At 41.7% G+C, this 13,611-nt stretch overlaps 2 protein-coding genes across 3 annotated transcripts; one reads left to right on the top strand and one right to left on the bottom strand.

Annotated features, from left to right (window-relative positions):
- Positions 1-2,739: 2,739 nt before the first annotated feature.
- On the bottom strand, positions 2,740-5,160 carry LOC121362632 (TERF2 interacting protein). Its single transcript, XM_041484286.1, has 3 exons — positions 4,668-5,160; positions 4,478-4,554; positions 2,740-3,891 (listed from the first exon to the last, which is right to left on the bottom strand). Exons 1-3 carry the CDS (start codon positions 5,158-5,160, stop codon positions 3,454-3,456), a joined length of 1,008 nt encoding a protein of 335 aa, XP_041340220.1. The 3' UTR covers positions 2,740-3,453.
- Positions 5,152-13,589, top strand: KARS1 (lysyl-tRNA synthetase 1). Of its 2 annotated transcripts, none has more exons than XM_041484180.1 (14): positions 5,152-5,280; positions 5,960-6,104; positions 6,311-6,476; positions 6,850-6,943; positions 7,219-7,405; positions 7,659-7,784; positions 8,522-8,641; positions 8,847-9,009; positions 9,106-9,279; positions 10,050-10,135; positions 10,797-10,882; positions 11,177-11,303; positions 12,966-13,109; positions 13,403-13,589. In XM_041484180.1, the coding sequence occupies exons 1-14, from the start codon at positions 5,222-5,224 to the stop codon at positions 13,478-13,480; spliced, it is 1,755 nt and encodes a 584-aa protein (XP_041340114.1). In that variant the 5' UTR covers positions 5,152-5,221; the 3' UTR covers positions 13,481-13,589. The 2 variants fall into 2 exon arrangements, with proteins under 2 accessions (XP_041340114.1, XP_041340106.1); XM_041484172.1 differs by lacking the exon at positions 5,152-5,280 and adding an exon at positions 5,305-5,477.
- The last annotated feature ends 22 nt before the right edge of the window (positions 13,590-13,611 follow it).

Here is a 13,611-nt window from a genome sequence, read left to right as displayed (position 1 = left end):
TAATTCTGTTTTCTAGCTTTCAAACCCAAGAACAGTTGTTTTCCTGGGAATTCCCACAGTCCACATGGGTGGCAGAAGAATTCATGCTAAGGTTGACATCCTAAAGACAAGGTAAAGACATAGATTTCATTGGCATAAATACCAAAACTGAGAAGACAGGTTAATGGGAGAGGATTGAAGAAACCAAGAGAAGATCAGGAAGTTCTCCTATTGAAATATTTGGTGAGAGTATTTCTTGTCTTGGAGCACAAAACGATAAATTTAATGGACTATGCCATTCTCCAGTGTCTCCACTGGAGATGCCATTCTCCCACCTCCAATGGGAATATATAGCTCAAACCTGAACAACAGAATTGTTTTCACCTGGTTTTAAGTCTTCCAGAAGACAAGGAGAAAAACTTGCTACCAGATTTGGGGATGAGTGAAATGCCTACAGATACCTATTTCTGAATATCCTTTTTCATGTGTAAACTGCAGAGTCCCTTTAACACAGAACACTCACTGCCTTAGGAATATGGGTGTCTGTATTCCTAGAGCTAAACCCCTAATCCCTGCAAAGGGGATATTGTATTATGGAAATAGTCTTATTACTAGGGATTGTGTTGAAGGACAAAATCCATGCTGAGCAGGCAGCACTGGCTTCATAGTAGTAAGTTCTCTGAAAGCAAGGTATCCTCCTTTACACTGTGTTTATGCAAATTTAGGGTAGGCAAGCTGACATAGAGAAGTGGGAGTTGCACTGTGCCACAGGAGCACAGAGACACTGTTTTTCCTTATAGTCCCTTTAAAATACACCTTAACATATTCAGTTAAAAGCCCATTGTTACTGAAGTAAGTTATAGTAAAGAGCTTCCTCCTGTAAGTGCCAAGAAGCTGGATTCTGAGCAAAGATAGATTCGTTTCGGTACATTGCTACTTATCTCTACATTAGCCAATGTCAGCTTCAGTGACTTAAGTTTTATTATGAATAGTAATTGTTTTCAGTGGATGCAATCAATTCTGTGTATCATGTGTTTACCTGAATAAAAACCTCCACAGTGTTTCCAGTCAGTAAAAAAATGACATAAAAGTAATATATGATGCATTTCCCTAATGTACTGTTTTGAAAATTACTTACACTTCTGCTTCCTTGGCTTAATCAGAGAAAATGCAGAATTGTTGATTTCAGTATGTCTTTATTATAGTCCTTTAGGTATGTTTCCTCAATACAACAGTTTGTAAGATTTTTTTTTTTCTGGAAACAGCAAAGTCTGCTGCCCGTCTGGTTACGTGAAAATGTAAAGTTGTCTTGATTCAAGTAAAGATAACTTAAAATACTTTTTGGAGGAGGAAAAAGAAAATTCAACAAAAATCCCCCAAAATCTCAAGATGCTGATGATGATGATGTGTAAAACTATGACTACATCCTTTGGCATATGCAATAAAGATCACAGAAGTCTGTTTAGAAACAAACATTGAGTTTACATTGTACAAGTTTAAAAGAGTAACCTCTGTTTTTATACCAATGAAATGTAAGATGGAGAAGTCTCCAGTCAAAAGTGGTATTCCTGTCTGTTGCTCTTCAAACTGGTGCATACAATCAGTTTTCCATTGGTAACTCTAGTTATGAAAGCATAGAAATTAATTTGTTTTGATGAATGCTGGCTAACTCTAAGAGGAAGCAAATCGGAAATACCAAAATTCCAGATAATAGTTTGCAGACCCAGAATTTCTGGCTGTAGAATTCTCTTAAACTCTAAGTTCTTGTATGTGCATTGCCACTTTGCTCACTTTTCCAGGTACACAAATATTGCTGCTGCAGGCAATAATAGGAAGAAACTTCTTTGAGCCACAAAAAGAACCTTCCTGACCTTTTGTGGTAGTAGAGGAACCTGATAGGAATATGGAAAACCAAACTGTCTCCAGCATGTTGAAAGGAGCATAACTGTGTTGTAGGTAAGACAAAGCACAGAAAACAAAGATTTTTATCATGGGAAAAGACAGAACCAGAAGTAGAACCATACAATATGGTGTCATCTCTGGGTTCTCCAGGTTTTAACCTGGTAAAAGAGACCTAGATCTACGTGCATGCACAATCAAGTGCATCTGTGGACAAGCAGTGCCTTTCAGGAGTTTGTAACAGAAGAAAGAGGGCAACCTTGAGTAAACTGTGGTCTTTGTGTCTTAGTTCCTACACCTACTGAGTGCACAAGCACACACGGAAAGATTCTCAGCATTAGACAATGTGTCCATAAGGCTCTGCAAAGGCAAAACCACTGTATGTGACCTCAGAAGTTTGCACTGCACCTTACACTAATTGCTCCAATAAGACAAACTCACTCTTAAAATAAGTGCCACTTAGAGGAAATCTGACCATTTTATATTGCCGCTATTTAATGCATTCTATCTCTCACTTTGAATTCCAGAGCAGTTTTGTTAAATGATACCACTGCAACACTATGGTGCTGCTGGCATGTGTACACAGCCCCAGCTAGAATGGGAGCTTTCAGCTGCAGGAGGTGACAAGTCTCCTGTTCATGAACCTGGTCATCAGCAAAACTTGGAATTCAAACCAAGCTGGTAACATTCGTAATGTAAAAAAAAAAAAAAAAAAATTACTGTATTAGCTATGTTGTCTTGCACTCCCTCGTTAAGTGCTTGTCTGGCTTCCACACGAATCTCAAATAACTGTCCAAAGTCTGAATAGCACGACTATGCCAAATAATTCTCACTTTTTCAGTCCAGTGAAACACTGTGTAGTGCTGTTTTAGCATTTATTTGGTTACATTGGTTAACTCCTTGAATAATCAGTAGGTGTTGCAGTGGTTTCCCAAAACAGCAGTCTCGTTATACCATTTTTTATTTTCAGTATAATTTTAATTTGGCTTAACATCAGCCATTTCACAATTCACCTTAATTTTCTGAGTGCCACAGCGCAATATGCTAAAAACCCAAAATATTAACTCATTAGAGAGGTTAAAAAAAAAAAACCCAACCAAACTTCGCCTTTGCCAGCCCATTTTATTTCACCAAAAGAATGCAGATTTTTAGGACTCCCTTCAAACAGTATTAAAATAAGTAACCAGAGCACAATTTCAGGCTAAAAGTACTGAATTTTTCAGATTATGACTTTATCCTAGCAATAGTGTTCTCTCTCAAACACAATTTAGGTGATAGATACATAACCTCTGATCATTCCTTCTTAACTTTCATTTCCTACTTCAACTATTACTCATAGCCCTGAAAGCTGGTGTACTTTTCCCAAGTAGAACATACAGCCTGGTACAAGCATTCCTTTGATTAAAGCAGCTGCATCTCTTAGATCTGCAGAGATGCAAAAGAGGCCTTTTAATACAAAAAAAGAAAAAAAAAAAAAAAGCATTTCTGAAACTTCAGAACTTTGATCAAATTTTCCACTGTGTTTCTGAAATCACTATTACATTTATGCAACTGTACTAGATCAGTAATGTCCTCTTAACTCTCTCTAAACACGATCCGCTTTGCTACATTTTCAGCTCCAAATTTGGCTATCAGTTGATTTCTGACATGTTCATCATCCTTTTGCAATTCTAAATCATCCTCTCTGCTCCATACAGGGTACCCATCCAAGCGCTGCCCTGTCTGCAGAAAGTATGAAGTAGCTTCCACGTCACCGCTGTTTTTCAAAAAGGCCTGTGTAACAGTGAGCAGGTCCACAGCAAACTTCTCCATGAAGTGCTCCATAGTTTTTACCACCTGTCCCACCACATTGGAAGAACAAGTGCTTTTTGGTCTTTCTTGCCTTTGTAACTGAATGTCAGGGAAAGCAGAGTCCTCTGGCCCAGTTTTCAGCTCAGATGCTGTTTCTCCTGGGGACCTTCTCAATCCATCTTGTGTAGGAAGTTCTGCAACATCTGAAGAGTCACTTTCTGACTAACAGGAGAGAAGTGGAATCACCAATTAGAGATGGTATTTTCTGGTAAATCTTTTACCACTGCAACCACCTTTTACTCTGACTCTATAGTGCATTAAAACCTCAGAAATTACTACACATAGTAAAAGTTAGTGACTGAAGCAAAGCTCTATGTGTTAATGAGGCTGCACATGATCACAGAAATCCATAAACTATAAGGAAGAATTTGAACAAACTAAGCATAAAAGGCAAAAGTTCTTAAAAGGTAAAAATGTTGATGCAACGCCAGGAACGTTTTTTGCCTGAGGTGAAAGGATGACTTCCATTTGCCAATACAGCTTTTAATGTGACAACCCCCAGCACATAAACCTCCTCATGGTAACTTGCACAGGGAAGAAAAAATGCACCAGCCAGGCACCATTTATCGCAAACCACATAGAGGACAGATGACAGTTTAGCCACAGCAGAAGGGATATCGCGGTGCAACCTCATTTCATGTGTTAATCGTGAGTTTCTATGGTGCCATCTGTGACACCGGGGAAGGCTTGCCGCGAGCACTGCGCGCAGTGGAGGCTGCTGCTCCCCAGGCTGGCCCCGGTCGCTCACCTCCGTGCTTTCGAACTCCCGGTTAGCTGCCGCGAACAGACCCCTGATTTGCGTGGGATCCTCCGTCTGCGGGGGCTCTGCGGAAACACGCGGGGATCGTCTGCCAGGCCTCAGCGGGGCCCGGACCCACGCCGGTCGCCGCCACCACGCCCCCTCGCAACCCTGCCCCGCCGCTGTGGCCCCCGCTCACCCCAGAGCCGCGGCAGCAGGTGCCGCAGGTAGCGGTCACGCATGGCCTGCCAGCTGTGCCGCGTCAGGCCGCTCCGCTCCAGCTCTATCCACAGCGCGCGGCCGCTCACCCGCACCGTGCCCTGGCCGCGCACCGCCTGGAGCAGCGCCGCATCCTCCGCCTCCGTGAAGGCCAAGCGGCCGCGGGCTGTCAGCAGGAAGGGCTCCAGCGGTAGCCGCTGGTTGCGCTTCACGCACTCCGCCACGTACTCGGTTGAGACGGCCCCGTCGGGAGCCACCTCGCCGGGCTGCGCCAGGAGCACAGCCCCTGGCTCCTGCACCCGACACAGCCGCCCGCCGCCCGCCAGCACCAGGGGCGCCAGGCGCAGCTTGGCCAGGCCGGGCCGCAAGTAGAACCGCATAGGACGTCCGTCATCCCACAGGAACAGCGATCGGGATCGCGCTGCTCCGGCCTGGCCGCCGGCCATCGCCGCGCCAGCTCCGCCCAGCGCCATCACCGCCTGCGCAGGCGTGCAAGGGCGGAAGGACACGGGCGGTGGCAGCTGCGGGGAGACGATGGCGGCGGCGGCGCGCGAGTGCAACGCGGCGGAGATTGAGTCGCACCTCAGCAAAAAGTGAGGGTGGGCGGGTGATCAGGTGGGGCCGGGCCGGGAGGTGAAAGTGAAGTGTGTCCAGCCGACCCGGTGCGTTGTCTCCGTCAAGGCGCCCGTCGGAGCGCTATGCTGAGCTCCGGCGCTGCGCGGCTCCGCAGCTGGGTCTGGAGGGCCGCGCCCGCGCTCCGACGGCAGCAGGCGCTTCATGACCAAAGCAGGTCGGTGCTTTGCGTCTGGCTTGGCCCGCTTCTTTCCTTATGGAGTCGTGGAAGGTGGGGTCAGGAGCTCGACGGGAGCCTGAGGGCCGTGGGGGAATAGGCTGGACCGTGAAGGTGGCTTCGGGAACCCTACGTTACTTAGGGGGGAGTTTGCCTTCTTTCACTTACACGCTGCTTAGGGCTGATAGGCTCTTATGGATAAAATGGAGTCCGTCAATTCCTTAGGCACGCGTCGTCAAGGTCAGTCTAAACTATGTTTAATTTCGCTTTCCGTTTCTGAGTGTTTGTGTCGTAGGGGATGAACTGAAGGAGTTCAAAGTAGAAAATATTTTAGCGTGTTTAAGAATTATATTGACTATTGGAAAAAGTAAGAGAAGTGGCAGGGTTATTTGTACAATTAGGTTTTGGCAGAATCCTGCCAGTCGTTTCCCTGTAGAAGTATTAAGAGTATTTGCTGCATCCGGTTTCTTTTTCTTTTGTAGTGAGCTGAAGAGACGTTTAAAGGCTGAGCGAAAAACAGCTGAAAAAGAAGCAAAGCAGAAAGAGCAAAGTGAAAAGCATTCAAATAAGCCTTCCTTGACTTCTGAGGATAATGTTGCTACTGATGAGGAGAGCTTGGATCCAAATGTGAGCATCTGGTCCCATGCTTATTAGATGTTCTGTGAATCAGTCTTACTGACTTGCAATTGACTTTTTTATTCATGGGTAATTAAAAGGTTAAAAGGAGAGAGATGTGTATTCCTGCATTAGGGCAGCTACTTTTAAATTCACAGCCTGTAACATATTTTCAGGTTCTAGTAAAATAATTTGATTTTGTTTGTTTCTGGTGACAGCAATACTACAAGATCCGTAGTCATGCAGTCCAACAGCTTAAGGGCTCCAGTGAAGATCCCTATCCCCACAAGTTCCACGTTGACTTATCTCTCTCAGATTTTATAGAGAAGTACAATCATCTGCAGCCAGGGGATCACCTGACAAATATTACCTTGAGAGTGGCAGGTAAAAGTTTACCTGGGATACAGAAAAATGTAAAGTCTTACCTGCTTTTATTGATGGGTTGGTCTTTTTTGAATTTTGCTGATCTCTTAGTCATGAAGCCTTGAAGCAGTGTTAAACTATTCAGGACATACCCTTCAGACTGAGTGGACCTATGCAACATCCCTTGTAACTATAAGATCTGATTGTATGTAACATGGGTTCTGGGACCCAAAGTTTTTACAGTCTTATTTGCATTAGATTTCATTTTGAGACTTAACTCTTTCACAGTTAAATAGTTCAGCTGATGATTCTGAGTGATAGTACTGTGGCTTTTGCCACTATATCCTTTCTGGTAGGGACTCTTCCTGATGTCTAGCATACTTTTAATATTTAGGTCGAATCCATGCAAAGCGTGCTGCTGGAGGGAAACTGATTTTCTATGATCTTCGTGGTGAAGGAGTCAAGCTGCAGGTCATGGCAAATTCCAGGTAAGTAGAGGTATTTCGAGCATTCAGTTTAGCATTCTAAACTGCACTGCATTCTGGGGTCTAGATATCTGTATTTGAGTATTCTATTTAATCTGTGGTTTAGCTTAGGCAACCAAGTAGTGTTTTGCTTCAATGTTGTGGTTGACTTCCTATTAAAAAAACTTATATATATATATTTATTTTTTTTTTAATGGATTTTGTCTGTGAGACACTTGGGGACAGTTTGGAGTATTGAATTTTAAACAAACGTGCTTAAATTTGTTTTGCAATTACAGCCTCTACAAATCCGAGGAAGAATATTTCCGTGTTAACAGCAAGCTGCGTCGTGGAGACATTATTGGTGTAGAGGGGAATCCTGGGAAAACAAGGAAAGGGGAACTGAGTATTATTCCTTATGAAATCACTCTCTTGTCTCCATGCCTGCACATGTTGCCTCATCTTCATTTTGGCCTCAAAGATAAGGTATTTATCATACCTGTCAGTCTTGGAAGCAATTTGACAGATCATAGAATGGTTTGGGTTGTAAGGGACCTTTGGGATCATTTAGTTCAACATCCCTGCCATGGGCAAGAATGACACAGAAAGGTCTGAATGGATGATGTTTGTTACCTGCTGATACTATCAGTCAACAAAGGAATATTAGGTTTTTTTTGTTATTTTTTCCTTTGGTATGACATTTTATCTAGCTTGTTCTAAAGATACATGTTCTTTTCAGGAAACCAGATATCGTCAGAGATACTTGGATTTAATTCTTAATGATTATGTGAGGCAGAAATTTATAACCCGTGCAAAGATCATCACTTATCTTCGTAGCTTTCTGGATGAATTGGGCTTTCTTGAGGTAAGGCATCAGTGTTTGCTTCTCTCTGCATACTGAATGTGTTTACAGTTTTTTTAGCTTTAAGGATGTTCTATATTCTCATGTACAAAGTGCTTACAGAACTGACAATAATTGCCTCAGCGTAGTGTATTTTATCAGCTTAATGGAATGGGAGAAATTCCTTTCCTCTCTTTGTAAAGTTAAGATTATTCATCACTTGGTGAGGTTGGGAACCTTTTATGAAGGTAATACTCTAAACTACTACTGTCCTTTCGTAGTTTCAGTAAATTAGGGTGAAAACAACATCTTTGAAATGTTGTTTTGCCTCTGAATATAAAAGCCAGTTCTACATCCTGTAGGCAGAATTGGATTGTATTGACCCAGCTGCAGGAAACTACACTTGGCCTTGTTGAGTTCAATTTTCTGTACTGTAGAGAGAGGATTTTGTGGTAATGCCACAGCACTGTTCCTGGCTTTGATAACATGAAGCCAGCAGGTTCACATTTGTAGTAAATATGAGTGACTCTTCAGAGCAGCAGATGAATTTGTTATTATTGACTATATGAAAAAAGTGCAGTTTTGTTCAGTGCACTTTAGTTCAGAATTGTTTTCATACACTGAAATGCTGAACTGTAAGTGAAATACAGATTTTTAATCAAAACTAGCTGGCTAGGCGTTTTTTTTTGTTTGTTTGATCTATGCATTTCTGGTTTGGAAACAGATTTCATGAAAACCGGAAATTTTTTTTGTTGTTACAGGTTGAAACTCCTATGATGAATGTAATTCCAGGCGGAGCTGTGGCAAAGCCATTTATCACATACCACAATGAACTGGATATGAATTTGTATATGAGAATTGCTCCAGAACTTTACCATAAGGTAAAATGCAAGCCTCTCATGGCTAAGCCTGTGTTTTTCAAACTGTATTTAAAAAAGCAAACGTAGCTAAAATGAAGATTATTTTTGAAGAAAGGTGGACTTGTCTCATGAATGAGTTTTGTAACGTTGTGTTGCAGTTGTGTGTGTTTGGGCTCTCTTAGGTTCTTTTGAGAAAGTGTATTTATTGGAATTTCATTTTGTTTAGATGTTGGTGGTTGGTGGTCTGGACAGAGTATATGAAATTGGGCGTCAGTTCCGGAATGAAGGAATTGATTTGACTCACAACCCTGAGTTCACAACTTGTGAATTTTATATGGCTTACGCAGACTACCATGACTTAATGGAAATTACAGAGAAGTTGCTTTCAGGTGAAGTATGCAATATGATTTTAAAAAGAGTAAGACTCTCTGGAAGAATAAATTATGTAGCATACTCTTTTTCTAAACCTTACACTCCTTTTGTAGGGATGGTGAAACATATTACTGGGGGTTACAAGATCACTTACCATCCAGATGGTCAAGATGGACAGGCTTACGAGATAGATTTTACTCCTCCCTTCCGGCGAATTAGCATGGTGTATGATCTGGAAAAGGTCCTGGGAGTGAAGTTTCCATCAACTGAATGTTTTGAAACTGAAGGTTAGATGCTGAGTATGAATGTCCTGTAATTCTTCGTTAACAGAAAGTGGCCAAGTGGTTGAAAGTTTTCAGGCTGCAGTCTGTCAGCTGCTTTTCTTGAAGTAGTACTAATACATGGGATTCCTTTCCTTTGGTTTTGTTGGTTTATGTGAGTCCAGAAAGAAGCCCTCATTCCTTGCCATCCTTGGCAGGATCTGACACTTTGGCTCTTTCTTTGTTGAGTATATGTGAAAGGATATACTCAAGAGGCTTGATGTACAAATTTCTTGATTTGTTGAAGAGATCCAGCTTTTTGTTTCTTATTTCTTAACTCATGTGCAGTTGAGTTTCCATGCCTGTAATTGTAGCTTAGGTGTATGATTATTTGGGGCTTTCTTAAAAATTTAATTACGTGCTGTTTTTTTCCTGGAATTGAGAGACATAAGGAAACAAGTTCATATAATTTATAGTGATTGTTTTTCCCCCCTGGTTCACTCCTCTCTCTCCCCCCAGCCCCCAAATAATAATGTCCAGCAGTTATGTAGTGTGTGCTTAACTGTTGTCAAGTTTCTGAAGTATAAAATAACTACTATTTTACTGTAAACAATTAAAACCAAACACCATTTATTTAGATTGACATTTAAGCTCATGTTTTCCATTATGTCTACCATTGAGATCTTACAAGTCACTCTAAGAAACTCTTGAAGTCACTTAAGTCACTCTTGAAAGGCCTAGTAAGAGCAAAAAATGTTTGTTGAGATGGCTGTTCTAATTTTCGTCTGCAAATTCAGAAACTCGCAGGTTCTTTGATAACCTTTGTGTGGAGAGAAATGTTGAATGTCCACCTCCCAGGACAACAGCCAGGCTTCTTGACAAAGTAAGTAAAGGTGCTATTTTTACAATCCTGATGTCTTTGAGGATTGCTCTGTGTCAGCAGAAGTCTCTTAGAAGAAAAGGTTTAGCTGCACCAGGAAAAGCATGCTGCAATGCACTTCAGCTGTTGTTACATTACAGTGAGAAAACTTGCAGTGTCAAAATCTTCTTTTGTGTTGTCTACACCAAAATGTAGTTTACTTATGTCTGCTTAATTTGAGCACTAGGAGATTTTAGTTGGATAATTGGTCGCTTGTGGTTAAAACAGATTTGCTTTATTGTAGGTCAGTTCTGTCTGTGAGATGTGTGCATTTGTATGTAGCTTACCAAAAGGGTAGGAGTACAATATCATTCTATCAACTGTATTTGTTTGTACCCATATATTGTCTGATGGCTGTTCTCTTGATGATTTTCCTATTGGCCCTTACTGTAATGTGCAAATTGAATTATTACACAGTTTTTGCTGTGTCATTTTTCCTTATTTGACTAGGACACACTCTCTGTTGATGAAGACATTATCATAACCAGAAATATTTTGGAAACTCTTCAGATTTTTGGTATCTTCTTCAGTTGCAGAAGAGAGGAAATTAGGGTGCTTGGTGAAGGCAGTGCTAGGAATGTGCATAATTGTGCACTGCATAATTGTTTCACTTTTGTTTTCCCAGTTAGTTGGAGAATTCCTGGAAGTTACCTGTATCAACCCTACATTCATCTGTGATCACCCACAGGTCATGAGTCCACTTGCCAAATGGTAAGAGTATGACAGATGATCACTGTGTAACTCAAATCTTCTACTTAATTAAAAAAAAAAAAATTGCATTCGTCAAAACAGATTTTGATGTTGTGTACTAGTTTGGGAATTCTAACACAAACCAAGATAGACATTGGTTCCTGACCTGTGAAGAGGTGTGTCAATGCTTAGTACTTTGAAATTTTGACAGCTGTTAGTGCTAAGTGTGAGCAATGCCCCTAAGTAATGTATGTGCTGTTTGCTTCTATAAGTATGATTATTTTAAGGTATGTCTGTTTTCTCTACTTCACATAGGCATCGCTCTCTTCCAGGACTAACAGAACGCTTTGAACTCTTCGTAATGAAGAAGGAAGTGTGCAATGCCTACACAGAACTCAATGATCCGTTCCGACAGCGTCAGCTTTTTGAAGATCAGGCCAAGGTAAGGTGTCTTGCTGATAGTGAATGTAATACAGGTGTGTAAGCAAAGAGTATTTCCTATGTCTGTCCCAAATCTGTCATTAGTACCTACTCCTGAAAAGAGTTGTTACTACTTTGAGTGAGTGTTTGTCACTCAACTAAAAGCCTGTCATTAAAATGCAATTCCTTTTATAGTAACCTTGCTCTTTAAGGTAAACAAAGTGAAATACTGCTGTTGATTAGGGTTTTTTAGTGCAACTTTGTTTTGGAATATCTTCCTTTTTTTTCCACCCAAAGTTCTAATCTGGAAAAACCACAAATTTGCAAAAAGTTCTCTTTCCCAGGTTGAAAGGTAGATTTTTTTTTTCCCCCCTAGTTAAGTATTTATGTAGTTCTACAACATCATACTTCTAGGTCCTTAAATAAATTTTCATGTACAGTAAGATTTTGAATGCTGTCTAAGAAATATCTTAATTTCCTGAGAAGAGTATTAATATATTAGGTTGACTCACAGGCACATTGAGAGATACACATTGGGAACTATTAGGCTTGCAGATTTATAATAGTAGATTTCTCTATGTAAGCCTCCAAAAGGAGTGACTGAAACTCATTTTGTTATTAATTTGGTATACACATCCATGAATGCATGCTTGGCCACACATGACTGAGGTCAAATGATGTGGTCTGCAGAAACAAGAGTTCCTGATCTTCATATTCTTTCTAATGGCTTCACAGTGTCTGAGAGGTTTAAAAAATTGTCAAAGCCAGGAAAATAGATTTATGTTAATTAACGAACTTGATAGTAAATTTCAAAATGTTCAGTCAGAATGAATAATATTATAGATGCCTTTAATTTTTGGTCAGTTGTATTTATGCTTGTTGCAGTTCCCTCATGATTATAGCCAGACTTTTCAGACATACGATTATATGTATTGAATGAAAATTAGCCTCAAAATTTAATGTTAAGGTGGAGACTAAGATGAAGGATGACAGTTTGCATTTCAGGATTTCAAGGAGAAAAATTTGCTGTAACAGTCTTTGCAAAGTCTTGCTTGAACCTGTGAGCAAAAATGTTTGCTGTTGTTTTGACATTTATTTTTGGCTTTTTTCTAAATTTGAAATGGTTGGCTAATCTGTGTTTTTATTATGAGTTTGTCACTTGGAGGCTGTCATGGTCACGTATATTAGTTAACATCTCGGTGTAGGGTTTTTTAGTTTTTATACTTGAGAGGAAAAATACAGGCCCTATTTGTGGAGCAGCTACTGATGGTTCCACCAGTTAGGGTGCTTTGTTATTTCTGCAAACATTGAAAGGAGAGTTGCTACCAATAAAGAACCTCATAAGCCTTTGAGAGCAATTCATTCTGCTGTCATCTGCTGCCGTATGGCTCTGAAAGATGGTTTTTACTGAAGTAAAGAGCCTGGGCCTTTGCCAAAATAGTAAACTTACATGTCAGAAAGGCGTTGAGTCTAGAGCTATTTTGGGAGTGCCTGTACAAAGGACCTCCAGAGTTCTCTGTGCTGAGATTTCTTCCTCTGTTACTCATTTGCACAGCTCTTTTGGGCTTTGGTTTCATCAGTGACATGGCTGCTACGAATAGCAGTACTCCTCCTCCTTAGTAGGGTTTAGCAGGAGCTTCTAGCTCTGTACAACTCAGGTTTTACTATTAATTTCCTCATTTAGGCAAAAGCTGCAGGTGATGATGAAGCCATGTTTATTGATGAAAACTTCTGCACCGCACTGGAGTATGGTCTTCCTCCTACAGCTGGCTGGGGCATGGGAATTGATCGCTTGACCATGTTCCTTACAGATTCCAATAACATCAAGGTAAGCATAAGCAGTGGTAGTGCCTTCCTACTGCTGGCTTTGTCAGAGAACAGAGAATGGGATTTGGCAAAGCTGGCCATCTCTTTGACGGAACCAGTGCCCGACAGTGGAGCTGTGGGAGATGTTTTAAGCCGTGGACTCCCACCTGGGAAACGCCCCTGGGTGCACTTGCTCAGCACTCTGAGGCCCGCGGTTGAGCAGCGGAGCCCGCGCTAGGGCAGCTCTCGCGAGACCTGAGCGCGGGATGTGGTGTTGTCGGTCGGCGCGGCCGCTGACTCTATCGGTGTTCGTAGGAGGTGCTGCTCTTCCCCGCCATGAAACCGGAGGACAGCAAGAAAGAGGCGCAGCCCGTCGAGGGCACCTCTGTGTGAGCCTCCAGACCGCCGCGGGCACCTCCGCGTGAAGCCTGAGGACGGCGAGGGCACCTCCGCTTGAGCTTCGGAGTGGCGCATACATTCAATAAAGGCAGCTTTCTTTGCACCCGTCTCTGAGTCTTTGTGCG

The sequence above is a fragment of the Pyrgilauda ruficollis genome, unplaced genomic scaffold, assembly GCF_017590135.1.
Source record: "Pyrgilauda ruficollis isolate IOZ18807 unplaced genomic scaffold, ASM1759013v1 scaffold117, whole genome shotgun sequence".
Lineage (NCBI taxonomy): Eukaryota > Metazoa > Chordata > Aves > Passeriformes > Passeridae > Pyrgilauda > Pyrgilauda ruficollis.
The sequence above is the reverse complement of the archived record's forward strand: the minus strand, read 5'-3'. Positions and strand labels throughout refer to the sequence as shown.